The 17243-nt window shown below is 44.9% G+C and overlaps 1 protein-coding gene across 9 annotated transcripts in view; it reads right to left on the bottom strand.

Moving 5' to 3' along the window:
• Window positions 1–219: 219 nt before the first annotated feature.
• LOC108937363 (septin-9-like) overlaps window positions 220–17243 on the bottom strand; it is a 46026-nt gene continuing 29002 nt past the window's right edge. For 8 of the 9 annotated variants that reach the window (XM_018757255.2, XM_018757257.2, XM_018757260.2 and 5 more), the window contains 9 exons: window positions 9681–9860; window positions 9351–9479; window positions 9032–9113; window positions 8806–8943; window positions 4642–4759; window positions 3533–3628; window positions 2981–3077; window positions 1720–1771; window positions 220–1307 (listed from right to left, as the gene is read on the bottom strand). In XM_018757255.2, coding sequence (XP_018612771.1) covers window positions 1175–1307; window positions 1720–1771; window positions 2981–3077; window positions 3533–3628; window positions 4642–4759; window positions 8806–8943; window positions 9032–9113; window positions 9351–9479; window positions 9681–9860 — 1025 coding nt within the window. In that variant the 3' untranslated portion in view covers window positions 220–1174. Of the gene's footprint in view, window positions 1308–1719; window positions 1772–2980; window positions 3078–3532; window positions 3629–4641; window positions 4760–8805; window positions 8944–9031; window positions 9114–9350; window positions 9480–9680; window positions 9861–11269; window positions 11810–17243 lie in introns of those variants that run through there. The other variant, XM_018757261.2, reaches the window with a different exon arrangement.

Genomic DNA, 17243 nt, shown 5'->3' with positions numbered 1-17243 from the left:
GCAGTAAACATTGATGTACTTACTACTTCTGTGTGTGTGTGTGTACAGAGCTGTTTCTGAATGGGATCTGTGTGTACTTGTGTGTGTGCGGATGTCATGTTATTGTCAACAGCTCCTTTTGACAAGAGACATACCTAATATCACTAAAACGTATGACTGTCTTAAATCTATCACTTGCTTCAGATCAGGAAAAAAAAAAAAGGATTTTTGAATCGAAAAGAACACAATTACAGTTCTTTATTCCTTGGATCCCACCTCCCCCAAGCACAGAAGTTTAGCAAACACAGCAATAATTACAAAATGTTAAATCGCAAAAATAAAAATGTAAATGTACTGTATAGGTGGTCCAATGCAAAAAATAGGTACAATGGCTAATGGTATAATGAGTTTATTGCAAGAGACCAAAGATAAAAAATAAACATAAAACAAACCCCCAAAATCTTCTCCACAATGTCATGAGCAGTGCAGATGTGTCTGTTGCCACGTGGAACTGATAATGGAGCTGGAATTATAGTGGGACTTGATAGAGGGTTTGCTGCTGGCAAGTATTATATTTGTACCGCAAGTTCTGGTTCTGCTCTGATTCTGCTCTTCTGGGTTTGTAAACTCTTTTCTCTTATTTGATGCATGAGAATTTAACAGCCCAGCACACCTGTTGATGGTGGCAGTTTCTATTCGGTCTGTCCAAGCACTCAGTGCAACACAGTGGTCTTATTTGGAAAGATGTATGTTGATTCTTTGGCAACATTTATTTTGGTTTAAGCAGTCTGAGCAATGTGCTTTAAGATACTGGAATGTAAAAATGTGGATTCATTAAAAGGAGTGCTTTCCTGTGATGCTCCTGGCAAAAATACTGTCGCTCTCAGAAGCCTGCCCTTGTTGTGACTTGTCTGTCTACTGCACTCAGCAGAGGAAAAGCTAAATGCGGCACAAGAACAAGGATTCTTGAATCAAAGGAAAGTCACCGAGAAGCAGTTGAAGTTCAGTCCAGAGCCAAAATGCATCACCAAGAATGTCAGTTCACAAAAAGAGTCTGTACCAGTTGTTCCTTGCTTTGGGGAAAGCGAGAGGGCCTGCATAATTGTGGGGTTTAACTGTATAAAACGGCGGAGTTGATGGGATGAACTGGAGTCTGAGGTCAGGGTTCATGGGGACATGGAAGGTGCAGACATGTTTACATCTCATGGGTGGTGGCTTCATGCTCGGTGACACCATTCGACTGCACGTTGCTCTCGTTGAGCCTGCGGACACGGTATGCCTCGTAGTGAATGCTGCTGGTGATGTCCTTGATGTTCTGCATGTGGGTCCTGAAAGAAATGGTCACAGATAGGCCACATATTGAAAATCACAGAGACGGACACACACCTAGAACACTGATTTCTTCCAGAGACATATGAAAATACCAGGAAACAAAGCAAGGAGGGCTTGAAGTTGTTTGAAACCTTTTTCTAGTTTGCAATAAATATACTGTATGTGTGTTTTATCACCTGGGACATAAGGTGGCCCTTTGACGGTATGTATCAGTCAGTGAAGTGTACACTGGGAAACTGACAATTCGCCTGTGTTGTGACTGAGCTCTCATGTCCTCGTAGATTCCAGTGACATACATGGCCGAAAGTCAGGACTGAGCAGCTCAACGGATAAAAACAGAGTGGAACTAAGGCCACCAAAGGCAACCGTCTTTAAAGAGACAGCACAGACAAACAATGAGTCACTTACCTAATAAGCAGGTCTCTCAAATAGGAAAACTCACAGTGGGAAATGTTCTCAACTGCCAGGGAAGCGTTGGGAGACAGAGGAGTAGACGTTAGTGATCAAACCCTCTTTGATACATAATTGGAATATGCTTGATTAGACGTTTTAACCCATCAATTTCAAGTACTAGCTGCCACCTGTCATTCAAATATATACTTTAACACTCTGTGAAATATTTAAATTAGCAGGAAAACTTTAACATCTGTAGTCAAACTTAAAAGAGCATACATGGAAGCAAAATGTTTGGATAAAAATATAGATTTTGTCTCATAAGTGCATCTAGAACAAAAAAAATTAAATTACTCTAAGATTCCTTTATGAGCGATGGCCAGAGGAGGTGTGACTTTCACATGGTCCACTCGGAGGCGGTGTAGCAGCACCGAGTAAAACTCCCTGACAGCCAGCTGCTGATGAGTGATTTCTTTACCCAAGATAAGGAATAGCACAGTGACTCAGTTCAAAGAAATTAATTTTATTTAAACCTTTTTTCCAAAGATAAACCTGACAGGCTGACAAATTATGGGTGATGAAGAAGCACATGGCTCCTGGGGAGGGGTGTGTGTTGGAGTTACGGATAGCGCGAAATCCACAAATGAAGATACGCGCTATATTTACAATGGCAATGTAGAGGACTGCCTACACAGGAAATTAAATTTCTTTCAGCATCTTCTGTTGAAAAAGTGACATATTAAATTATCGGCACATTTCTGGTTCTTGTCCTTAGGAGGCCTCTGTCTTTGTTTTTAAAGATACAGGAGTGTCAAGCAAGCACTTAGTGTCATTATTCACAGTGAGCAAAGGAAGCAGGACATCTCAGACAGACGTTTCAGTTGAAACTTTCTGGAAAAAATCAACGACTACATACCGCATACATGAGAACTTTTTCTACTGGCCAACAGGTGTTGTCACGGTAGAAATGCTATTACTGTAAACGAAAGCCTACTCATTCAAAACTCTGACAAGGCTGCCCTGTACATTCGAAAATGATTAGTGGAGCAACTGCCTCAGTAAATTCCCCACTCTATAAAGTGGAAAGAAGCATAAAAATGACTAGCAAGAGGTGAGTAAATCACCTAATAAATCATGTGGCATTCTGGTGAGCGTGACATGAAGTTATGAGTCCAGCAGGATTCTTCTTCCTCCACCTGACCTCCCACACCCTCTAAATAAATATATTTTTGTTCTACTTCAGTGGTGGGAACGTTCAGTGAAGGGAGCTTTTTACCTTCAATTGTTCCCCACTTGGTCTTCCTTCCCAGGAGCCTCCTGCCATTGACCTGGCACTCCTGATCACTCCCCACCACAGCAAAAGGTATCATGCCCTGAAGACGAACAGACGGGAAGACAGACTAAGGGCTAATGCGAAGTGGAAGGTTGCCAGTGCATTCTGGGGCTCATTTGTGGCCTACAGCTTGCACGAGGGTGCTGCAGCACATTTCAGGCTGAAGGGATGAAACATCACCTCACAAGAGTTATAGAAAAAAGTACAGGACTATAGGAAGGGTGGCTTACACCCCAAACCTCATCCCTTCCAACACTAGCTTCAGTGCTTTGCCAAGTAAATGTCACGAATGAAAAAAGCAATGGAAAAAGTACAAATTAAAAAGGAGAAAAAAATGTTTTCAATTCTTCTTTTTTTCTCAGCCTGTGAGCCAAAGATTTGACATAATCTTGACAGTAAAATGACAAATGCAGGAAACGGCACAAAAGCAAGATGGGCTGTTTGACTGATGGACGGTATGACCACTCCAAAAGAAGGTAGACAACATCCACTTACTCGGATCCTCTCATTGATCGCTCTGTCCTCTGCGTCCTCGTCAAACTCCTTCTGGGGATACACGTCGATATCGTTGGCTTGCAGCTCCTCCCTGATCTGCAAAAGTTTCATTGGGACAGTACTGTTCACTCAAAAATGCATGTACCCGAAATGAACAGTCAGACACTACAGAGATAAAGCATAAAAAGAGGAATAAAGAAAGTACAGGGATTATATTCATCCAATACTGCCTGGGATTGAAAGAATATGCAAAGTATAAAAAAACAGATAAAGTACTAAAACACCCTAGAGAAGCATCAGGAAAAGACAAGTCAGGAAGAGCAACATCTCTCTGCCAAGCAGGCTGCCGCCTCCCAGTAGTGGCCCCATACTGGTTGACAGCACAGGAACTGGTGATAGTGGTGAAATAACACACGCACTCTCAGCACCCCCCTGAGGCAGGGTTTACTGACAGCACTGCGGCAATGGGGAGGTTGGCGGGTCTGTACAATCAATGATTATCATCAACAGTTCTAAGATAAAGAGCTAAAACCACCCTATACATCCATGCATACAGTATAATGAAGCATTTACATAAAGTCACTTACAAGAACGTGACACATGCATGGTTTTTAAAACAAGATGAAATAACATTTATTACTCCATGTTAAATTAATCGAAACTCTAAAAATGACCAGAAAGAGCATTTAAACAAACGTCTATCTTTTAAGATTGCTTGTCCCTCAGCTTCCCATGGATAAATAAAAAAACATTCTCTCATGGTTCTGGGCAAAGCAGAAGAGGAACTGATGTCAGAACTATATGCCGCTTGGGGGAGTGAGGAGACCCTCAAACAACACAGCTGTTCCATCAGTGTGTACCTCCAATAAAGAACAAATTCTTCATTTGCACACTGCTCAGCTGCTGGGGGGAACCAACTGTACTCCCATAATCCCTGACTGCCCATGCGGCCAAACGCAGCTGGTTTCATACAGTCACTCACACGTGTCCCATGCGGCTGATCACAGCTGGTTCCAAGGTCGGATCTCTTTTGTCTGGTTCGGCGAGCTGCCCCATGGGTTTTTAACACTGCTTCAGAAAAGCCAGCACCGGTTAAAGGGATTGCTCACCTTCTTCTTAAAGAAGTCCCTCTCTTCCAGGGTGAGCGTGTCCGCCTTGGCAATGACGGGGACGATGTTCACGACCTTGCTGAGGCGCCGCATGAACTCCACATCGAGTGGCCTCAGGCTGGGGTAAAGGGAGGTGAAGGTTAGCAGTGCGTGGCGCACGCTCAAACTCCGTCGTCTCCAAGTAGGAAATGGGTGAGGGAACATTCAGCTCGGTGTGCATTTGCCAGAAGGCAACAACAAACAGCGCAGCAGAAAACAGCTCCAAACCTCTAGTTCTCCAAGCAGCCTCTTGCAGGGAACTTGAATCACAGAGACACTGCAGCAACGCGCCAGTCTAGGCAAACTGGGATGGGGTCCATATAAAAACTAAGACAAATACTGCAGTAAGAACTGACAAATTAGGAGTATTACCACCAGGGGGCATTCATAACCTCTGCGGTGCACTTCAACCACGTAGCACAAGAACACACATGGACAATACACACTTCTACAATACACACATTTGTATTTTCCTATCGTTGGCAGCCATCATCTTCACGTACAAATATGTCCTAGGGTAAGTGCCAAATATTTCAGTCCGTTAACAGTCCATAAAGCAGCTCGTAAGAAGTCGGTGCGTCCGCATATCTCCGTCATTGCGAGGACAGAAAACAGGAGCCATTGTTTTAGCAACAGGCAAACTGAGCAGAAGGCCCTAAATCTACATGAAAAGTGTTCAGATGGAGCTGGACCTCTGCAGCATTTTGACAAGAGGTCGTGCTGTGTTTCAAGAAGTAGACCCGTAACCGGGAAATCGTGCCTTAAATCCACGGCAGAGAAGTATCATTCTACCCATAAAAAAAAATCCATGATCTTGGATCGCTTCACTGCATATTTGTCTATAAAGTGGATGTTTTACAGTGTGTGCACAGTGTTGAACCATGACACACATTAACTTCATGAGCGGATGAACGGCGTGTCCTCTGTGGCCCCTTCCCACCAAGATTCTCACAGGTGTTCGGCTCGCCTGGGACCATTGCTCTTCGCGCAATTCATCAATAAGACGTGAGGAATAAACCTCTAGCTGACAGTCGCCACGTTGTTTTATTTAGCTCCATGAGCACGCAAACTATGAGGAGATTCGAGGAGCTTCGCCACCTCACGACACTAAATGATGCCTGTGATTTTTTTCCACTCGGTTGCCACACCAAAACAAATTTCGTGGGCCTCGGCGGATGGGATTTATGGCAGGTGTGTGCTTCCTCCTCCTCTGTTTTGAACAGCTGACAATGGGTGACACAGCACACACGGTGTCTGCTAATCTTGCGCCTGCTGTGCAGAGCTCCAGCGATCCTCTTCAAAGTGGGGTGCCAAGGGTTTAAAACAGCACAGCAGCTGTGGACACGGTCTGTGAAATGGTCATTGGCGCCATGTCATAAGCAATTCTATTTCGGCAGGCTGGTGGCACGCGACAGCACACCCTCCTGTACCCTGCAACCATACCTGGGCCCCTAAGCCTCAGAGTGTTAGAGTCCAGGAGCTCAGACCTGCTGGCAGCGGTGATCTGTTTCCTGCTCTAGCACTTCCTCTCTTCAGCTGAAGGCCTTTGGGAGGACAGATTCTGCTTGCAGGGGAGGGTGCAGCTTGGCCACAAGGCAGGCGCAACAGCTGACTACCAGCCAGAGGAAACAGGAGCCCAAGAAGCTGCTGGCAGGGAGTGCCTGGCTCCCCCTGAGGAACCCTACAACACAAGTGTGCCATGCAGGACTCCTTTTATGGAACCTGGCATCCGACATGAAAAAAGAAAAAGTGAATAGCAAAGACTGGATGCGGTCCAGGATAAGGGGTTAGTGGAGTGGGAGGATCGTGGCACAGGTTTGCATCACCCACTCCTCCAGCACTAAGTACAGTTAAGGGTATGCACTAGACATCCAAGGCAAAAGAAAAGGAAAAATGATTTCATTAAATAGCGCAATTTACCAAATATTGAGTGCTTGTTCATTTTTAATGCCTCTGGAATTAATTTCTTGTGACAACCTGTTTGTGAAAAGTATGCTATGCTAAATAAAATTTGACTGATTCATCATAACTAATAAATAAAGCAAATCAGTTACAATCTTCCTTCCTGTCTTTATTTGTATTTTGAGAGTCACTTACTTGAGCCTTTTCTGTCAAACTTCACTAGAAGACTGCGACGCTAAAAATGCTTCAGTTACAGGCAACATACTTTTTTGTTTTTATAGGAAACACATTTTTCATGAGATTTCAGAGTGCAAGGGCATTCTCTAATGGGTCATGGTTGCTCTCAGGGCTCCTCTGCGGGAAAGCTCGCCAGTGTTCACGAGTGATTCAGCCCTGAGAGGAGTTGAGGGCTGAGCACGCTGAGGTGGAGGGGGCGGTGAGGGGGAGCAGGGTCACACGGGACAATCAGACCCAGATGTTCCCCAAGCGAAAGCAGCAGAAAGTCAGAGGAATGAGGAAACCCAACATTAGAAAGCAAAATGGGAGCAAGTCATGTTTCCAGTCACGGACGCCCTCAGATCACCAGAGGTAAATAGACTCTCGTAAGGAAACGTTTCCCCATCTGGTTAGTTTGCCACTCATACAGCAGGCTTTGCAACTCTCGCCATGTAACGAAGGCTGATAAAACGTACGAGAATAAAAGTGACTTCCCCCATTACAGAGTTTGACATAGAACAAGCATCAATCCGCTCTAGTGGGTCTATTGATACCAGAACAAGAGGGACCCAAAGTAGACGTCGACACGAGCTGCAGCTTAAAGAAAGCTGCAGGGGTGGGGGGGTGGGGTGGGGTGGGGTGGTGATATTCCCATCCTGATTGCTCTAAAAGAGACCCAGCACCAGGGTTTCAGAAGCAGGGCTCAACCATTGACCAATCAGACGCCTGCAATTTGTCAACAAATCTTCAGAACCATGTGCTCATCACTCTCCACAGCAAACACTCCTATCACAGAGCATAGCCATCAGCCTCGCGAGTTACAAAATGTGCCATCGTTAAGTTATTCGACCCTTAACTGCGGGTTTCCTAACGGCACAGTAACCTTGGACGTGCCAGCGACCAAACCCTTAACAAAAATACACTATACCGTTGCACAGTACACCTTATACGCTCTAACTTACACTCCGGAGGTGTATGTTTGCAGAAATAATGAATAATTGCCCACTGAACTTCAGCAGTGTTTTATATCAATGTTTTCCACATATTTGAGCTACAAATTTCCATTAGACTGTGTTATACACGTGTATAGCCTTTAAAGAGCCAAACATCACAATGACTCGACCTTGACGAAAGGCAAAGAAAAGGTTTTTTTAAATATTTGGTCTCGATACTACAGTCCAATATAGACAGCCGTCAGACCCAAAGCAGTGGGTAGCTATGAACAATGAGTGTTTTGAGAGAAAAACATTGAGCCAATGAGGTCTGGCTACCCATGGAATTTCTTAGGTAGGACAGATACTTGGCTTTCATATCTGGCATCAAGGGTCTTTTTTAGTAGAGGAAAATTATACCAATTGTTCAGCTGAAGGACAGGCATTAATACTAGGTACGCAAGTTTACATACACACCCATATACAGTATACACACACACACACAAGTCAAATAAATTTGTTTGCATTTTATGTAAGCGCAGGGTCACTGATACAATTTTTTGTTCAAGATTGATGAAAACAAAACAAAGGTTTTGCAAAGACTGGTTTATGATGATTACAGGTGCCCCTGGGCAGGGTGTGGTTGGCAAACAGGCTGTAAGGAAATAGAAGCAGGCCAAGGCTGCGGTAGATGCTCAGATTTCCTCCAAGGCTGGCTACCAGAAGGAGCCCTCTGCTCTCATCCTGGCCTATGGTGGCATGACCACTGACTCACACCCTACATACAGACCATTGCTGGACAACGTCTTCAGCCAGAGAGGCATTCCTTACTATGGGGATGTCAGACTGGTCATTCAGCAGACATTAAAGTCACCGGTTTGCTGTTTGGCTTTGGGTTGTAATTAATGCTTCAAAGAAATGTATACAATGAACTTTAAGAACTGCACATTAGATGAAGTACAGAATTTTATAGAACTATAAAATCTGAGGTGTGAGCATTAAAGAATGTGTGTTTGTGTGTTATATGTGCCTGTTTGTGCATATACATGTATGCGTACAAGCATGAAATCCTCACCAATGGCCAGTGGGTGGAATGAAGTAAATACAGCAGTGCACCCGAGAGTCTGGGATCCGAGTCTTTCTGTTAATGTTGATCTCCTCTTGCAAGTACCTCTCGTACTGCTCGTTGATGAACCTCATGATGGGCTGCCAGCTGTCATAATAACATATGAAACAGTGACATATAGAATCGCACAGTCTTTTACACACATATATGCACAATTGTGGAAGAATGCACGTACCAGTTTTCATTGTTGATATGATCTCCAAAACCTGGAGTGTCGATGACTGTCAGTTTCATCCTCACACCCTTCTCCTCTATATCTAAAGAGATAAAAAGCCCAGGGAAGGTAAGATGGAGAATAAATAAGGTCATGACCCCACAATCAATCCCTGTGTTTGCCACCCTATGCCCTGCAGTCACTACTTCCTCATCACCCCATGGTAACCAGCCCACATTCACCATCCTGCAGTAACAAACCCAAAGTCAGTAGCCCAGGATCACCTTCCCATATGGCTAATCCCACATTCTCTTCCTCATCATCACAATTTCTTGCTTACCATGGCTAATGGACTTGATCTCAACAGTTTTTGGAATCCTTTCCTCAGCAGAAGCCAGCGTAGAGCGCCGGCTCACCTTGGACTTGAAGAGGGTGTTCATCAGCGTAGACTTCCCCAGGCCACTCTGGCCTGCAGGGAAACATAAAATGCCAGGGCACCGGTCAGCTAAGAAGCATGAAGCACTGACATATCGATGACAAATAGACAAACAAGCAAACAAACATCTACCCAAAAAGACCGAGGGCCATACATTAGAAACACCTCTGGAGAATCTTGGAGCAGTACAGATTTGTAAACCATAGTTACTTTGTCTACGACCTCTGGACTCACCTACGACCATGATGTTGAGCTCAAAGCCCTGTTTCATAGCCTTCCTCCTCATCTGCTCCAGGATGGCATCGATGCCCACGTAGCTGAAGTCCATGCTGGGCTTCTCGTTGACGGGAGGACCCGGGACTGGCTTGGCTGGCTCAGACATTGCGCTGCTGTAGCTTGAAATAATGTCTGACTCTGGTATCACAAGGAAAAACACACATATTCAGGAAAGTGAACAGAGAGGGTAATTTCTTCCAGTGGAGAATAAGTTTTACACATTTACCTTCTTGTTTTACATAACTTTCAGAATCAACAATTGCAACAACTGGAAACTGTTGTCATATGACTGGCCAACAAACACAGCTCGTATTTCACTACAGATTTAACGTTGAAATTCGGTTCACAGTTCGTTTCTTATCAGATGGCTGTGGTTAAGGGCAAAATGAAATGTTCTTAAACAGGAAGTTGGCAATTCTGTACTGAAAGAAGGACGGTGCTCAAACAAAACGTGAAGCTGCAACAACAATCAGCAACACTTCTGTTACAACTGAAAAGAAGGTTTTGGATTCTTAAAACATTGTTCATATAGTATTACGCTCTCAATAGAAATGAGCAGTTCCTGGAGAAGAAGAACATGTATTATATGGAGAAGACAAAAAGCTGAAAAACACAGAAGCTTTTCACAGGGGATCTCTTTCTGAGAGACAGCTCCTAATACACCAAAGTAAAAAGGGTGTAACACGCCATCAGTGCGGCTCTGGGGTTTCGCTAGAGCAGCTATTGTTTGCTCACGCATGAGCGCATTCATGTTTATAGAGGTAGAGCCGAATCCATGAAGTCTGACAAAATGAAATTGCCTCGATCCACCAGCAGATGATCCGAAGCGCGTAGAGTGCGCACCTTTCACACGAACTGCCATGGGTGATTCTCTGTCATCAGGCAGGTTTAATTTTAGATCTGCAAAGAAGTGGGATGGAAAGCAACACAGCCCCTGGGGAACATCAGGACAATACACACAAGTCCCTTGAGTGTTTCCACTTCAAATGAACTTTTACAGCAAGTGCCAAAGAGAGAGGCTTTCGCAGACATATTTACACGCAGTACAAGATGAAGCAGATTGTTTGCAAACCCACGAGCTGGTTGTATTACTTGACGCTGTTTAAGGAAGTGTTACTGTAGGCTGATAACTGGCAACAGCACGTCGATCTGTGCTACACAAACACAGCGATAACCATCTGGGTCAAGCTTTCAGCAACATTTCCTCTTTGAGCAGAATGTCTGCCAATTCATTCAACCATTTTAATTCTCGAACTCTCTCTTCGGCGTATCGGCTTTAGCTCAGCTACGCACAGTGAACACGTCACAAAAGCACTCAGATGCACAGATATATATTTATTGTCTTGACACCCGCCTTCCAGGCACCCAAAGCTACAAATTGCTCTCACATAAACAGTGGTTGCGTAAAATAAACTAGTCCCGTAGTGTGGGGTACGCTCCCCGAGAGCACTCTGGAGACAAGCAGCAAGAAGATGACTTCTCTGGGATGTGCCAAAAAAAAGAAAAATGAAGATGCTCACTTCTGTGAAAGCTTGCAAAGGTCCTACCTGAGTGAGAAGGCCTCAGCTGCAATGGTTCATAGAGCAGAGGCTTGAGTTTCACGCGTCCGGTGTGGTGGGAGACTTTGAGGCCTGAGCTGGTGGGACAACAGCCAGAGATGCTTTCAAGAGTATTCTACAACTGAGGAGAGGTCGACTTCCACGGACTGCCGTGAACCACGAGTCTCTCCGAGCAGAATGCGCGACTTCCCCAGGCTGCTGTCAACCGCGAGGCTCACAGAGCGGTATGCGTGCATACGCTCGACAGTCACACGCAAACACAAGCCAGAAGAGAGGGTGGGGTTGAGGCTCGCTCCTCGACAGGCTTCTGTGATTCTCTACAAAGGGTGAAAACTTTTTAACATGGAAACAATGCACTGATTTGCAGCTACGGGAAATGTTTGGTGGAAGATACTGCTGCTAAAGGAGGTTCTAGCCGGTATTAAACACAAGGGTTCACATACTTTTTCCAGCCTTGCCCATTAACGTTTAAATGATGTATTCAATATTGGCAAGAAGTACATTTGTTTGTGTGTCACTGGTTTAAGTGGATTGCGTTTGTCTTATTGTGACTTAGCTGACGATCGGACTGCGTTTTATGAGCAATTGGTCCAGAAATCAATGTAATGGCTAAGGTTTCACAAACTTTTTCTTCCATATGTATTTTCTTAAAACTATGATACCCAGCTTCACGCCTCACAGAATTTAACCAGACACCTAAAAAAGTGTCAGCACAGCAAAATACTGCTGATCAGCCTTTATCAAACTTTTTAAAGTCTAAATGAAGGGAACATGAAAAATAAGTTTTATGAGGCTGCGAGGCAAGAACAGGCTTCCAGACAGAACTGACATCCTCATAATAAAAAGCCACATGTCCCAGGTGCAGCCTTTGTATGTCAGTCTCTCTCAAACAGGATGCTAAGAGATAAGATGTGGCTGCAAAAGAGGAAGGGATGCTTGGGGAGACAAAACTCAGTCACAGAGTGAGAACAGCAGTCACCAGAAGGACGGGCACAATAGCACCTGTCCCAGGGGTAGCAACCTGTATATCTTGTATTATGAAAGATGCACCAGTAATCCTCACTTCAGACTGCACACCTTCTACAGAAACTATCCAGTGAAGCAACAGCATTCTTTCGTGTCACAAAATTTTGCTTGCCCCAAGCTGCAAGTAATGGGTGGGACGGTGGCACAGGGGCACAGTGAGTAGGGCTGCTGTCTCTCAGTGCCTGGGTGGTGCAAGACAACATGGGTTTGATCCCTGCTCATTCTGTGTGGAGTTTAGGTGTTCTGCCTGGGTTTCCACCTACAGGCCAAAGACATGCTGTTCAGGTTTGCCTACAGTGTGTGAGTGCCACAGAGAGAGTGTGTTCCACTGATGTATGGATGAGTAAGTAGTGTATCTAGCAGTGTAAGTTACCTTGGTGAATAAAGTGTGTGGGCTCATAATGCTACAGGGGGTTCATTGGAAGTTGCTTTGGAGAAAAGCATCTGCTAAATAAATGTAATCTGATTCCTTTTACAGATGTCTTGTCTGTAGAACTCAGTTCATAATAGTGTGCACGGCTCCATCCTACATTATGAGAGCAGAAATTACAGCGTTTTCCACACGGGACAAAACAGGTTCACACCAACTCCCAGAGGAAGCTCTCTGAAACTTGATCTTGAGGCATTCTACTCTTTTTTTCTACATTGCGATGGCAAGCATGTCCAATACAGGAGATGGGGATCACCTAGAGAATTCCTAGAGGCCTCATTGAGCAGATCCTGGAGGAAAACATCCTTGCTCAATGGCCCTGTGTCATACTGTCCTCAGATGATTTGGTTCCTGTATCACAAACAGATGCCAGTAAGTCATGCGGAGAACAACTCCACTACATTGTTGTCATTCCTTGTCATACACGGATTGCCTCGAGGTCTGGAGTTAGCCCCATTACTCTTCTCACTACATATAGTGCTCTTAGGAGATATAAGAAAACATCACTAATTTCCACTTCTACACTGATGATGATCGTGTGCAGCTCTACTTGCCCATTAAGCTGGATCCTGACTATTTTCCCCTCGATATGGACAAAACCAACATCTTGTTTCTGGTACAAAGTACAGAGCGCTTTGTTTCTGCTGAAAATTGAGGGCCTAAACTGTAGCTTTGTGCCATCTGGAGTCTAGGTGAACCTAGACTTTGATTTTTCCCTCAAACTTCATATTGACTCATTCTCACTTGCTTTTTAGAAGGAGTATTTCTGAACTAAAGCAGTTCCTCTCCTCATCTGACACCAAATGTTAGTTCACCCCTTCTTTTCAAGCAGGGCTATTTAATGCAACTCATTGTCATCCATCAGCCTAAGATATGTCTCTTATCTTCAACCCCTCCAAAACATGGTAGCAAGGATTGTCACTGGTACTACGTAACCCAATCACAATATTTGCATCCCTCATTCTCTACACTGGCTGCCCATCTCTTATACATGTGGTTTCAAAATATGTTTGGTAACCTATAAGACACTCGGGGGATTAGCACAGTCCAACCTCACTGAGCTCAACACCAAATAGACATGGAAAACATGTCTGTTTCCTGGGGTACACTATTTATTCCTGTATTCAGAGATTTTTATAAAGGGAGACTGCTAACATTTGCCAAAAACACAAAGACCAAAGAAAGAGCATATTCCCAGTTCTACATCTGCTACATCAGTCAATAGGATTTCTAAAGAATTAATGTTATTACACATCCTGTTTTTTATGGTAAAGGGGCTTCTTAACCATCTGCAGAGAGCAACTGCCAGCATCAGTTACACGGACCACACGGTTTCCAGTAACACATTTACCCAGGCCGTACCGTGGGCCATATTTTCTGTCAGCTTGTGTAGCCTCCTAAACAAACTGCCCCACGTGACTCCAACAGTGAGGCTGATTTTCCAGTCTGAAAAAGAGATTAAACTCATGCTGTGGCACTGTTGCGAGCCCCTAAATAACTTGAAAATGAGCCTATAAATCCTCAATGAACTGAATCACCTGAAACCAAGTTAACAGAGTGCTTTATTAGCGCTTATTAAAGCTGAAGAGCATTATTTTCGCACTCAGACAAGGTTGGGAGCAGATGTCTAAAGACATTTTACAGTTTCAATTTGCTTTTTTCGTCCATTTGCTTCGAGTGCAATTTCCACACATGAAGGCAGCTGATAATAATACTGGTGAGCTTCTAGAGATGAGTGTCCCGACAGGAAGTGCATCGACTGACAACCTTAACAGAGCATCGCCCACAACCGCAGGCTCCTTCATATCCGCTGAGAACCTCCAGCAGTTCGCTTCAGTTTAAGATAAAACATGACTTGTTAGAAGCAGTGCTTAACGGTTAGAAACAAACAAAAGTGGGTAGAGAGAGGAATAATAATAAAAAAAAAAACGGTTTTCAGCGCAAGAGATTTCAGTTTCCAAATTCAGTTTCGGCAGATGGATGAAAACTGCAGAAACATTTTTGTCAGGTCTCAGTTTTGTGTGGCTCCAGTATCAAAAAAAGGGTAAGAGTGTCAGGTCAGGGGAACGGCACCAGGTGCAAACACACCTTTAAAAGCAAGAAGTTTAAACAAAAGGGGGGGAGAAATCACCCACTCACTCACTCACTTTCATCAACAGCTTGTCCTTGTCAATGTCATGGTGGTCCAGAGCCTGTCTCGGAATCACAGAGCTCTAGGCAAGGAGGGGTACATCCTGAGCAGGATGCAGGCACTCACCACAAGAGTCACCAGCGAAACGGAACGGCAGGCCTTTGCACTGTGGGAGGAAACCGGAGCGCCCAGAGGAAACCAACACAGAGACAGGGAGGACATGCAAACGCCCCGTAGGGTGAGATTCAAACCTACACCTGAACAGCCCAGGCACTGTGAGGTGGCAACGCTAATGCAGAATTCTGTGGATTACATATTTCACAGACTATTAGAGGACAAAAGAGGGTGGCAGGAGCTTTCAAAAGTGTTTGATGTTTTTAAAATTGCCTTTACTGTACAGCATGGGGCTGTGGTGGTGCAGCAGGTTTGGCCAGGGCCTGCTCTCTGGTGAGTCCAGGGTTCGAGCCCTGCTTGGGATACCTTGTGATGGATGGGCATCCCATCCTGGGTGTGTCCCCTTCCACCCTGTGTTGCCAGGCTAGGCTCCAGCTTGTGCATTACTGTATTGCAAAAGAAAGAAGTACTTTTGTGTTGACTCCTAGACTGTAAGTGCACTGCAATTATTCTATTAATTAATAAAACAATAATTAAAGAAATTGAACATGAGCGATGCTATGAATTTTCCTGGGCCATTTGCCAACAACCATTTTCTTGTCATCCGTGAGGAGCTGGAGCAGTCAGAGGAAGCTACAAGGAACGCCGACTGTGACAGTTCTGACTAAAGGATGGAGGCAGACGGGGAATCCCAGCTCCGTGCTACTCACTCGTCCGACTTCCATTTCCCTCAACAGAGTGCTCAGTTGTGCTCCTCTCTATTCTAACCTATTTTTCAGAAAAGAGGTCAGTTGAACTGCATGCATTTCAGCTGTCAAAACCCATTAGGATTTTCCCTGGGTGAACAGAGGGGTGTGGTGGCACAGCAGGTTTGGCTAGGGCCTCCTATGTAGTGGGACTGGGGTTCGAGTCCTGCTTGGGGTTCCTTGCGGTGAGCTGGGGTGCGTCCCCTCCGGCCTTGTACCCTCTGTTGCCGAGTTAGGCTCTGGTTCACCTCAGGACAAGAAGTTGCATGCTGTGTGTGTTTGTGAGCAGACTTGTTCTGGGGTCAGAAAGTGATGTTTAATAGAAGCAGCACCAGATCCCTGATTGCAAAACTGTTTTGTTGCCCACGCGCCACTAACTACTCCTCTGCTGACTGTAGCGATCATGTTTCCGACAGCTTTAACTCTGCCATTGCCATCTGCAGGCCTGGTGGACAACAGCTCCTCAGAACCACTCACAGCTAACAGCCTACCATCGTGTGCACAGCACCTACGTCGCAGGGGATGGTGCATATGGCACTACAGGCTGGTATCTACCACAACAAACCAAAAAAAGGGGGTTTCTACCTTTTAGCCTCCAGGCTGCAACACAATCTGCTGTGGAAGGGCCATACCACTTGGCTGGACACTCCCTATGCAGTGACGAACGTTGGCAGCGCTCGTCAGCTCTGCACCATCGCTTGAGCAGGTGCCGAAAAGCCTCAGTTCTCACTTTGCAACGGAAAGCAAGGAGTCCCATGCAGCGAGGACGCCTGGACTGGACGTCTTTGATGTACAAGCAGCGTTGATCACGACCAAAGAGGCTACGTGTTCCGGCTTGCAAGGACCGGACTCCTCTGAGGTCTGCTATGGATTCTCATCATGCGAAACGGGCGTGGGATGCGAAGGTGCACGACAAACAAGCCAGAAGTGTGCCGTTCAAATGGAGAAAGCGAAGAAGTGAAAGAGGGACGACATGTCTGCATCCGAAATAAAAACAGTCATTCGGTCTGCCAAAAAAAAAAAAACCGAGGAATGTACACCTCTCCTTGAACAGTTCTGTACTTAACTTGCCAAGATGTATTACCTTGGCTGATCTGCCCTGAAGTTTGACCGCAAAATCTGGTCAATTAAAGTTAAATGCAAATAGTCCTTGGTGTATAAAGAGGGGGAGAAGAAAAAAAAGCACAGAGAGGTGAAATGTCACCGACTCTGAGAACACGACAAGTAATTACTGCAAATCTGTTACACAAACACTACCCCCGCTATCCGAGATGGAATGCACATTTCAGGGAAAAAAAAACAGGACACCGAAAAAAGGTAGACGTAAGCACGGAACACGCCATCACACACACACACACAGACACACACACAGACACACAGACACACAGACACACAGACACACACACACACACACACACACACACACACACATTCTCCTGCTTTGAGTCATACCATTCTCAAACACTGGCCAAAAATTGCAGAAAAAAAAAAATATTCACCCATTCAAAGTACATA

Source organism: Scleropages formosus, chromosome 8, assembly GCF_900964775.1.
Source record: "Scleropages formosus chromosome 8, fSclFor1.1, whole genome shotgun sequence".
NCBI lineage: Eukaryota > Metazoa > Chordata > Actinopteri > Osteoglossiformes > Osteoglossidae > Scleropages > Scleropages formosus.
The sequence above is the reverse complement of the archived record's forward strand: the minus strand, read 5'-3'. Positions and strand labels throughout refer to the sequence as shown.